The sequence below is a fragment of the Panthera pardus genome, unplaced genomic scaffold (assembly GCF_024362965.1).
Source record: "Panthera pardus isolate Hobbes unplaced genomic scaffold, ASM2436296v1 HiC_scaffold_17, whole genome shotgun sequence".
Classification (NCBI taxonomy): Eukaryota; Metazoa; Chordata; class Mammalia; order Carnivora; family Felidae; genus Panthera; species Panthera pardus.
Window position 1 is genome coordinate 123972545 of NW_026526732.1, and position 12503 is coordinate 123985047.

General features: G+C 37.0%; 1 protein-coding gene across 10 annotated transcripts in view; it reads left to right on the top strand.

The window, feature by feature from the left end:
• Positions 1–12503, top strand: part of MAK (male germ cell associated kinase) — a 70935-nt gene that overhangs the window by 12920 nt on the left and 45512 nt on the right. For all 10 annotated transcript variants that reach the window (XM_019420125.2, XM_019420126.2, XM_019420124.2 and 7 more), the window contains 4 exons: positions 2430–2484; positions 3146–3267; positions 7258–7337; positions 10155–10287. In XM_019420125.2, the coding sequence (XP_019275670.1) occupies positions 2430–2484; positions 3146–3267; positions 7258–7337; positions 10155–10287 (390 nt within the window). The remainder of the gene's footprint in view (positions 1–2429; positions 2485–3145; positions 3268–7257; positions 7338–10154; positions 10288–12503) is intronic.

Genomic DNA, 12503 nt, shown 5'->3' on the forward strand with positions numbered 1-12503 from the left:
AGGCCACATTCTTAGCTACCATGGCGTGCTGCATTCATTTACTCATTTCCTTACCCTTGTGTATGACACTCTTGTAAGGGCTCTGAATAATTCCTACAGGAATTAGTTTAATCAATAAAGACGACTTAAGCTTCCTGAGAATCTTCTAGAACATATCAGTAGGAGATTATACTACTAAATGAAAGCAGCAAGGCATATAGAGTCTTTATTTTCATAATCCAGCCTTGTAATTTCTATACACGAGGAAACTTTTTTTTAGAACGTGAATCCTCTTTTTTCTCGTGTCCCATTTTGCACGGTGACTAAAAATCTGTTCATATAAAAATACAACTTCTACCTGCGGTGTATATAGTGGAATTATTTTGTTGCCTTTATTACTTTATTACTTTTGGTATATTTATCCCTAATGGTAACACTGGGATGGAAGAGGGAAAGTAAAGAACAAAATTCAAGAAAGCTATTTCTGGGCAACCTACTGAATGGAAGAAGATATTTGCAAATAGTATATCTGATGAGGAATTAATACCCAAAATATAGAAAGAACTTATACAACTCAACACCAAAAAAAACAATCCAAATAAAAAATGGACAGGGGACCTGAATAGACGTTTTTCCAAAGAAGAAATACAGATGGCCAACAGACACACGAAAAGATGCTCAACGTCACTAATCATCGGGGAAATACAAATCAAATCCACAATGAGATACCACCTCACATTTGTCAGAATGGTTCAAATGAAAATGACAAGAAGTAATAAGTGTTGGTGAGGATGTGGAGAAAATGGAACCCTTTCGCACTGTTGGCGGGAATGTACACTGGTGCAGGCACTGTGGAAAACAGTATGGAGGTTCCTCAAAAAATTAAAAATAGAAATACCATACGATTTAGGAATTCTATTACAGGGTATTTACCCCACAAAAATGAAAAACACTAATTCGAAAAGATACGTGCACCCCTGTGTTTACCACAGGATCATTTATAATAATCAAGATATGAAAGCAACCCGTGTCCCTTGATAGATGAATGGATAAAGAAGATGCGGTATATGTGTGTGTGTGTGTGTGTGTGTGTGACAATTATAGATATAGATATATATTATATATATAAATTAATATATTATATAATTGATATATAACTTACATATTATATAATTTATATATAATTCATATATATCATATAATTTATATATAATTTATACATATTATATAATATATATTTTTATTTATATATATGTATGTATAAATATATATTGGATGTAATTTTATATATTATTGTAGTTTATATAATATATATTACATTTATACAATATATTTATATAATATATAATTCATGTAGTATATATAATATATACTATTAATATACTAGTAATATAATATATATGCCTGTATAATATATATTATATATTTATATATTTTAATATATACTTTATATATTTTATATAACTTGTATATAAAAGTATATATAAATATACTTATATACCTATATAAATATACTTATACTTACATAAATTTATATAAATTATATATATATAAAGTGATAATTATACACACACACACACACACACACACACACACACACTCCAGAGGAATATTACTCAGCCATTAAAAAAGAATGAAATCTGGTGATTTGCAATGACATGGATGGAGCTAGAGAGTACTATGCTAAGCAAAATAAATCAGAGAAAGACAAATACCATATGATTTCACTCATATGTGGAAATTTTTTAAAGTACAACAAAGGGAATAATCAATAATACTGTAGTTACATTGTATGGTGACAGATGGGGACTACACTTATGGTGAGCATTTCATAATGTACATAATTTTCGAATCCCTATGTTATATACCTGAAACCAATACAACATTGTATGTCAACTATACTTCAAGAATAAAAATTAAGAACAAAATCCTTTTGAAAAGAAAGCTATTTCTAAGGTTTGGTTACTTTTGAATTTTTATTGACTTGAATCACTTAACTTTATGGGCTTCCTGTTTAAAGCTGGGGTAATGATACAGAATTTGTCAGATCAAATTATTTTACTACATTTGCTCCCAAAATTTATGACTTCCTTCCCCTCTCCACCTCAGTGTTTCATATTTATCTGTTAAGTTCTAGAAAGAGATTTGGAAGAGGCCCTGTTAGAAAAACACAATCAACTGATTAGAGACATGCTAGAATTCACCCAGAAAGGAAGATTAATGGTAATACTTTCACCATTGTGTTTAAAGCAGAATTTCAGGTATGACATAAGTGTGAACCTGTACCAAACAGCCTTGAGATATACAGAAGGGAGGTGGCTCCCTTTTAAGGAGGAGGAAGAGAGAGATCACAGCTTGCCCAAAATGGAAACTAGAGTAAGAAAGCCAACAGTGTTATTGGTGTTGGAAATCCAGTCCCTGTACACTAAACTTGTCTTATTTTATTTCAGGATGAAGAGAAAGTTTTATTCTTGGGATGAATGTATGAACTTGAGAGAAGTTAAGGTAAAAAGCCTACGGATGGAAAGAACCCAAGGAGGCCTTAACTCTGCCTCACCCTGTCCCACTTCTGAAGATGGCTGCTAAAGGGGTTGTTCTGTTCTTTGTAGGAAGCAGTCCAAAGATAACTGTATTTCTTACGTTTTTTTTATCCTCCTACGTAAAGTAATTTCTCATTCCCCATCCAAATGTCAGTGGAGAACAGAAAATAACTCTACCCTCATATTTGAAAGTATACACTCTCACTTTTAAAAGAGCACTTTCCTTCATGCTGTCAAAGGAAAGACAACTTTTAACAACTACAAACCATTTCTTTCTATGTTACGCTGTATAACCTGGATACATTTTTGGAGACATTTGTATGGAATGTCACACAGTTAAGTCAGAAAAAAGTTAAACCTGTTGAATAGACGGGAGAGACAAAAGTGACAGATTGAAACGTTTGGTGGGTAACATCGACTGTTTATGTTGGCCCTTCCATTCATTCCGGGAAACAATCACTGCTTACTTTAACTTAGTCATGTAAAATATTGTAGACACTGAAACTTAATTCATTAATGAGTTCAGAAGATCACTTGAGGTAATTATCACAGGTAGCACTGATGAGGTTTTGCCAACTTCTATAACTTGGCTTTAAGAATTTTATTGCGTATTTGCTGTGCTGCAGTCTCTGAAGAAGCTTAACCACGCCAACGTGATCAAACTAAAAGAAGTTATCAGAGAAAATGATCATCTCTATTTTATATTTGAATATATGAAAGAAAACCTCTATCAATTAATGAAAGACAGGTATGTCTTTATTTTACAAAAACCATAATTTCTTCCCTGTTACCTCCTCTCTGAGTTCCTTGGACCCCTTCAACATGTCACACTTTACAGCATGAAGGGTTTGTCACCCCGAGAGTGAATCTAAACTAATTAGCTGATATCTTCATAACTCGAAGAAGAACCAGCTATGACACAGTCACCATTTTTCTGGTGTCATCTCGTAAAAGTCAAGGTGGGGACACCTGGGCGACTCAGTCAGTGAAGCATCTGACTCTTGATTTCGGCTCAGGTCCGGATCTCATGGTTCATGAGATCGAGCCCTGTGTCGGACTCTGTGCTGACAGCACAGAGCCTGCTTGGGATTCTGTCTCTCCCTCTCTCTCTGCCTCTCCCCGACTCATGTGCTCTCTCTCTCTCTCTTTCTCTGTAAAATAAGTAAACATTTTTTTTTTAGAGCAAGTAAAATGGACATTAATCTCCCACATGTGACCAGGAGCTACCACCAAAATATTAACCTCCCCAAGCTCGTGGCACATGACTGAAGCTCTCTCTCTTCACACGTTTAGAAATTAAAATGAGGATTTCTTTGGAATTGGTAACACATTAAGTCTTATCATTCACTTAAATGTTCTAATAAATGAACTTACTAGATCCCTTCATGAAACCTGCTTCCTTCCTCCTCTTTCATTAACCTTTCACAAAGTGCTGGAGAGAATAATGAAGCAATGAAAATTTTCTCAATTTTGTCCAAGGCCAGCTTTATCACTGAGCATGCAACTGTAGACAGGTTTTGTTTCAAAAAGTATAGTGTGTGCGTTTATATGAAATATTTATCTTGATTTTTTTTTCAAGTTTATTTATTTGCTGCGCTGACAGTGGAGAGCCCACACGGGGCTCAATCTCACCAACCATGAGATCACGACCTGAGCGGAAATCAAGAGTCAGATGCTTAACCAACCGAGCCACCCAGGCGCCCCCATTTTACCCGCTTTTAAAGCCAGAGGTGTTCAACAAAAGATCCTATAATACTTTATAAACACACTTCCCAGTGGAATGCTGATTGCTATCTGTGTATCTCTTTCATACACACACACATACCCACTCAAAGTAATCCGTAAGGATGGTGAGTGGATTTTTCTTTAATCACATTTTTCCTTCTTTCAAAACATACTTATTGAATGCCTTTTATGCTCCACAGGCTATCATTAATAGCAGTTAAAATAATGGTAAAGAAAATTTCAACCCCTCAAATCAGTGTTTATTTTTCTCCAGCTCTTTCTGGCCCATGGAAACAGGCATGCATGGTTTTTTTTTACTTAGTTTCAGTTTTAGTGGTGATAACTTTTTTATTTGATTGATTCACTTACAAGCGTTTTGTTTTGCTGATACATAATCTTCACTTACTATTGTTAGTATGTTCTGTTAAATGGCTATACCATGCTTCACTCCTCTCTTTTATTTAAAAGAAATAACTATCAGGGGGAGAATACGTTAATTATACTGTATCATACTGATGAGATTATTTTGTAGTCATTAAAAGTGATAATTATAATGAATATGAAAATGCCTATGAATGGATAATAAAACAAATAAAAATTATAATTATGTAACATTGAAACGTAATATAAAAGTTATACATGTAAATGGATTAGTATTGGACCAGAATACTGAAAAATCAAAATAGTTTTTTAACCAGGTGATGATGGATAGTCCTAAATGTTTGGCTTCTAATAATCATACTCTTTAAAATGTATGAAATGATATATTGAGATATAGTTGTGGAAGAAAAAGATATATTTAAAAAAATTTTTTTTAATGTTTATTAATTTCTGAGACGGAGAGAGAGCATGAGTGGGGGAGGGGCAGAGAGAGAGGGAGACAAAGAATCCGAAGCAGGCTCCAGGCTCTTAAGCCATCAGCACAGAGCCCCACGCGGGGCTCAAACTCACAGACCACCTGATCATGACCTGAGCTGAAGTCGGACACAACCCACTGAGCCACCCAAGTGCCCGAAAAAGATATTTTTAAAAAAAGATATGAAAGATTTAAAAAGTAAATATAAATATTTAAAATGTTATACTTTCATCTGATTTTAAAAATATCTAAATCTGTGCTGAGTGGATAATGCGATAGCAAAGGAACAATAAAAATAGTCAAGTTTGGAATTTCATGATTTAGTTCTGGATTTCTAAATTAAGTGGAAATAAAAATGATACTGTTTGATGATTATTCAATGTAAAAGGGATAAATTTAACAACAGTTGTACATGGCAAAGAGCTATTTGAGGCTAAGTGGCTTTCTTACACTTTGTTTTTGGTAGCTTAACTTCCTGAAGCATTATTTTGAGGATCAAGATTAATTTAAAAGCCTTTTTTATTCACATAATCTTTTTTTCTATTGTAACTGAAGGCCAATGTATATAAACCTTTGCTCTGATGCTATAACTGTACCTTTAATTTATAGCATTCATTATATAATTTAAATTGTTGGCAAGGATAAAAATATTTCGTTTTTCTTAAAATGTATTTTAAAAATATTTCAATAATATGGGGCTGGCTCAGTTGGAAAGACATGTGACTCTTAATCCTAGGGTCGTGAATTCAAGCCCCATGTTGGGTGTACAGATTACTAACATAAATAAATAAATAAATAAATAAATAAATAACTTAAAAAATATTTCAATAATATATGATCAATAGTATTTTCAAGCTTTATATAAGATCAGTGTGTATCTTTCTCTATTGTGTGTTTTTAGCCCATTTGGTGAGATATTTTAGAACATTACATAAGCATATAATATAGTTAACAATGTAATATTCAGAAATAGGCCATTTTCCATATGTTGAGAGCATTTTGAATAAACATTCGAATCCAGGGGCGCCTGGGTGGCTCAGTCAAACGTTAAGCATCAGACTTGGGCCCAGGTCATGATCTCATGGTTTGTGAGTTTGAGCCCCGCGTCGGGCTCTGTGCTGACAGCTCAGAACCTGGAGCCTGCTTCGGATTCTGTGTTTCCCTCTCTCTCAGCCCATCCCCTACTCGCTCTCCATCTCTCTCTCTCTCTCTCAAAAATAAATAAACATTAAAAAAAACCCACTCTAACCCAATCAATCATGCTGTGATAAAGATGTTAGAAAATGTTGAAATTATGATGAGCTTTAAGAGCTTAAAATGATTACTTCTAAAACACTGCTTGGTTTCAGGGTCAAAGAGAATTAATTCATGTTAACAACTCATATGTTTCAGTCTTAATTTAGGCTTTATTAGGGTCTTTATGTAAATACCATATAAAGCTGCACCGTCCAATACTGTAGCTAGTAGTCACATGTGGCTCTCGAACTCCTGAAACGTGGCTCGTCTGGACTGAGATGTTCTTTAAAGGTAAAATAAAAATACACACCAGACTTTGAAAACTTGGTCCAAAAAAAAAAAGTAAATTCATTAATAATTTTTATATTGACTACATGTTGAAATGATACCTGGTGTAGATACTAAATGAAATATTGTTAAAAATTAATTTCACCTGTGTCATTTGTTTTAATGTGGCTACTAGGAAAAAAGTAAACACATAAGTGTTTCTCATTTGTGGCTCTTAATATATTTTTCCATTGGACAGTACCAGTAGGCAATACAGAACTGAAGCAGTTATGCCCCTAAAACTCTTAAAGCCTCTATCACACAGATTTGCACACCTGGCTTCCTTGACTATTAGGAGTTTTCCAATTTACTTTGCTTCTCTTGGGACAGTTTAAAATTTAGCTATTGAATATTCATGCAGATACATTCATTACTGGGTTTGAGTTTCTACCGAACATCAACACAAACAAAAATTCTAATGGTCACGTTTCAAATTTACAACCTTTCAACAACTATAGAGCTACCTTTAACCAGTATCATGAGGCTAACAGGGGCTCGGAGGGAGGAAGAACATCTCCTTTCTTGTTTGTTTTGGTTGGTTGGTTAACAGAGTTACACGACTGTTTGACTGTTTATTTGTTCGTGTCTTCACAGAGACAAGCTGTTCCCTGAGTCAGTCATCAGAAATATTATGTATCAAATATTACAAGGACTGGCATTCATCCATAAACATGGTAGGTTTAAATTTCATTTCCCTGCCTTTTTAGATGACTGTCAAGGTCATGAGGTCACGTACAGGAATTGTCCATAAACTGTTAAATAACGTTCTATTGAGTAACTACAACTTTGGAGTATGTGCCTACTATATAAAATGGTATTTCTGTAATCTCTAACTATCTTCCTCCAGAGCAGAATTTGTTAACACTTTGATCATCAGCTGTTAGTCCCAGTTACAATAAACCCATCCTATAATCGCCTGCCCTGATTTTACCTTGGAAATGAAAACAAACAAAATGCCCTTCTTTTGGGAAAGATCGGAATGCTTTGATCACATGACCCCTTATTAACGTTTAAATAGTTTAAAGCGCCCATGCTATGGTGTTTTATAGTTTTCCTTAGTATTTACATTTAGTTGTTTCTGTTCTTTGTGTTTCTTATTGTTGCCGTTTCTGTTCTTTGAGTGAAATTAAGGAAAGTGCTTGGTCTTATTTTTATGAATCTCTCATTTATGTGATCTTCATTTATAGTCTTTTATATACCTATCAAACCAAAATAATTAGTCCAAAAAGTTAACATAATTAGTATGAAAGTTTTTAGCGAACATTTGTTTAGAATCACTAGATGTTCCGATATTAAATTGGAAGGGTTTGTGCCAGACCACCGCTGCGTTCTGAACGGAGGCATTTGGAAATCACCAGCATCAGTCTCCTTTCACGTTTCATCCCATAGTTTATATGAGAAGATATGAAAGGAGAAACTTTCCCCTTTAACTGTTACACGAGATAATTTAATGTCTAAAAATGCTATTTAAGGGCACCTGGGTGGCTCAGTCGGTGAGTCAGCTGACTCTTGATCTCGGTGCGGGTCATGGATTCACGGTTCGTGGGATCAAGCCTCGCATCAGGATCTGTGCTGATAGAGCAGAGCCTGCTTGGGATTTCCTCTCTCCCTCTCTCTGTTCCCCTCTCCCACTCACGTGAGCACACATTCTCTCTCTGTCTCTCAAAATAAATAAACATTTAAATAAATAGATAAAAATGCTACTTATGTATTCCACATAAGCATTGTCAGAACATTCCTGAATCCCACTTTTTGGTCCTTTAAACGTCTAAAACCTACGGTAACATACTACAACCCACTGGTAAAAGCCAGTCATTTATTAATTACATGGAAATAGAGGACATATGCTATTTTAACTGTTCATAATGGATTTTCCATCTTCAGCCCATTTTGTAATACTGACCAGCATGGTAACTCGTGATATTTGCCTGAGTTAATTTATGCCAGTAGAAACCAATGTGCGGAAAAATCAAAAGCATTATGAATTATTTGATTTTTGGAAAGACTTTTGTGATTTACTGATATTTTTTAGGTTAGGAATAAAATTGGTTTAGATTCCTTGGGTCTATAGGAGGAACTCCCAGCAACGTCAGAGCATAAGAGATTGCAGGAAGAAGCTGGCTTGGGGCTTGACAAATTAAAAGTAAAGAACACGAATGGTGTGCAGTTGGCTCCACAACTGATGACAGTGACTGGGGACGCCAGACTCCAAGAACAATAGATATTTTTACAGAAGCTACATTATTCTTGCTACAGTGGACAAGCATCTCAGATGTACTACTTTGAGCAAACATTTTTAAAACAGTGGCTGTCCCAAAATAACACTAATATTTTAGTTAAAATAGGACCATGTTACCAATACCCTTATATTAGTGAGAATGGGGAAAACCTCAACTGTACAAATATGTAATTGGTTTGATTCTCTACGATTTTACGGATTATGTCAGTCTACTCACCACCACGTGTGTTCCTGTTCTTGTCTCCGCGGTAAAAAAAAGTGCAGTGTATTTCCCTTGGAAGTTTGTGAAATGGATCTCAGAACAACTATTTTGAATAAGAAGTACCAGATGACACTGGGTACAAAACTGCTGTGATGTCACCAATGTAGAGCCCGCACTGGCTTAGAAGGAATTAGAAAAGCTTAGGCTTAAAACTCGGCTTAAAACGTTCAGGCTGAAGCTACGTGAAACCTGCTCCCACAATGATCACCTACAACAGACCCTACAAGGGACCAGGCCCCCTCTTGAGTCTCCCGCCTCGCAAGGTCATTGGAATACAGGCCACCCGCGTGTCACCGGCGTGCTTTAGATGGCCCTTAGAAATGTACGAAGAGGGTTTTCATGTCCTTCTTCCTGGGTTTTCTGCCTCGTGTTCACTGACCTGCCTTTCAGCTTCAGTCACCATTTATTTTACATACTGAATTGGTAAATAACCATTATAATTATTGGGCTTTTCAATAAAGCAGCTACCAAGGGAGAACTGAGCTGGTAAATAGAACAACTGCAAACGAAAGAATTGGCTAAAGTGGGTGCAGTTGCGTTTTCGTTTAATGGACTTTTCAAATAAGTGACGTCAGCCTGAATATGCAGCTTTCCTCGGGCTTTGATTAGGCTCCTTCTCTTCTGCCCTCCCCCTCCTCATCTGCTACACAACAGTGACCATAATACGTCCTTAAGATGGTTGTGCAAATTAATGGAGATAATCATAATGTGGCAGTGTCTAGCTCAGTGCTTGAACTTACGGGATTCACAAATAGAAATATGTGTTAAGTGGGAATTTTTAATGTCCTTAGGTACAGTGGGAACTTTCTTGCCAATTTATTTTGAACGCAGGGTGCCTGCCACCTTCACCTTTTAGACAATAGTTAGGGTTTATTTTTTTCCTAAGTTCACATTCCTAATTACAACAGAGAAGTTCAGTTATATTTTGTTTAGGTTTCAAGTATGTTTAAACGTGATGATCAATTATTGTTTTCCCTCTCTGTTCCCAAGGTTTTTTTCATAGGGATATGAAACCAGAAAACTTGCTTTGTATGGGCCCAGAACTTGTGAAAATTGCTGATTTTGGACTTGCAAGGGAATTAAGATCACAGCCACCGTATACTGATTATGTATCTACCCGATGGTGAGTAGTTTCATGCAATTCTGTAGAGGTTTATGTCTGTGTTAAAGTTTTACCACAAAAGATCGTTACATCGCTTTCTGGAGGTTCCATATCGAGTATTTAAAAGAAAATATAAAACTGACTTTTGCATTCTGTGGAGAAAGAAGGATTGGGTCATGACTATTCTGAAGGAAAAAGGATTTCATTAATTGATTCATTCATTTGACAAACATTTGTTGAGCATGTACTATGTGCTAGATTCTATCTCAGGCACGGGGAACACGGAAGTGAACGTCACAGGAAAAAAATCTCTGTCTCATGCTACTTACGTGACATCCAATAAACAAATAAAAACATCATGGGGGGCGGGGCACCTGGGTGGCTCAGTTGGTTAACCATCCAAGTTCAGCTCAGGTCATGATCTCACAGTTCGTGAGTTCGAGCCCCGCGTCGGGCTCTGTGCTGACGGCTCAGAGCCTGGAGCCTGTTTCAGATTCTGTGTCTCCCTCTCTGTCTGACCCTCCTCCGTTCATGCTCTGTCTTTGTCTCAAAAATAAATAAACGTTAAAAAAAATTTTTTTAAATAAATAAATAAATAAACTTAAAAAAAAACCCCAAAAACCAAGAAACGTCATGCACTACCAACAGAAAGACATGCACATCCTCATCAGAAGACATGTAATAGTCCCAAACTGCAAGCTACCCAAACGTCCATCATGAGCAGCGGAATATATTCACCCAGTAGAATGCTTTACAGCAATGAGAATGAAAAGCCTACAGCCACACACAACAATACGACTGAGTCTCACAGATATAATGCGGAGAGCAAGAGGCCAAACAGGAAAAAAGTACATATGGTAGGATTCCACTTATATAAAGTGAAACCTAACGTATGCTGTCAGCAGTCAGGGTAGCAGTTACGTGAATAGTGACAGTGAGTGCGGGAGAGGGACCTCCTGGGATGCTGACAACACTCAGTTTTTCTTGAACTTGGTGCTGCGTCAGTGGATGTGTTCTATTTGTGAAAATTCATCAAGCTGCCCTCTTACAATACGTGCACTTTTCTGTGTGTGTGTGTGTGTGTGTGTGTGTGTGTTACATTCCAGGAAAAACAAGCATATTGGTAAATCAGGTGGTGATACATTATTATGGAGAAAAATAAAATATGGAGAGGGACAGGGAGTTGGGTGGGTAGGGGAAGGACAGGGCATGTTTCTATTGTAAAGAGAGGCTCTCGCTGAGAAGGAGAGGCCAGGGCAAGAAGGAGCTTTCACGCAGACAAAATGCTGAGCGCAAAGGCCTTGAGATGGGAGCGCCATGTGTGAATTCTGCCAAGAGCAGAATGAACAGGGACGACTGTAGGAGGAAATGAGGCGAGAGAGTGTATGGAGTGGCCAGATCTCATGGGTCCTTACAGGTCATTGTAAGGACTGTGGTGGCTTGTTAATCCGGGCGTTCGCCCCTGGAGGGTATTGAGAAGAGGTGTGATATGATCTGACATGCCTTGGAAGTACCACTCTCACTGCTGTATTAAAATCAGGTTTCCGAGGAGCTAGGGAAGAAGCAGGGAGACCAGGCAGGAGGCTGTTACAGTAATTCTGGCAGGAAGTGACAGTGGCTTGGATCTGGTGGCCACGGAGGTGGTATTTTTAAAGCAGCGCAACCGTGACTTCCTGGTGAATCAGATGTGGGGTGTCAGATAAAGGAGTCAGAGACTTTCAGGTTGTTTTTTTCTTTTTTTCTTGAGCAACTGGAAGATTGGAGTCAGCACTAATTGATATGGGGGAGCCTCAGTTCTGTTTTAGGTTGAGTATCTGTTTTCATCTGGGTAAATTTAGGTTCCATACTGAAACGGAATGAAATTGAGACTTGTTTTCAACATCCAAACTTGGCAAAACATTCAAAACAATGAATTTTATCTCACAGAAAGCTCAAGGCATAGTAACAAGCATTGGCAAGGACGCGGAGAGTCCGGATCCCTCACACATCACTGGTGTGAGCGTGAAATGGTGCAAAAGAGTCAGTGGTTCCTCAGGGGTTAAACATCCAGTTACTACCTGATCCAGCAACACCACAGACATTTCTCCGTATGTAGCCCAGGGAAATGGAAACACACATCCACACAGAAACTTACACATGCATGTTCACAACGGCACTACTTATAATAGCCCCAAATTGGAAACCACCCAAGTGCCCGTCCACTGGTGAGTGGGTAAATAAGGTATACTAGGGCCATA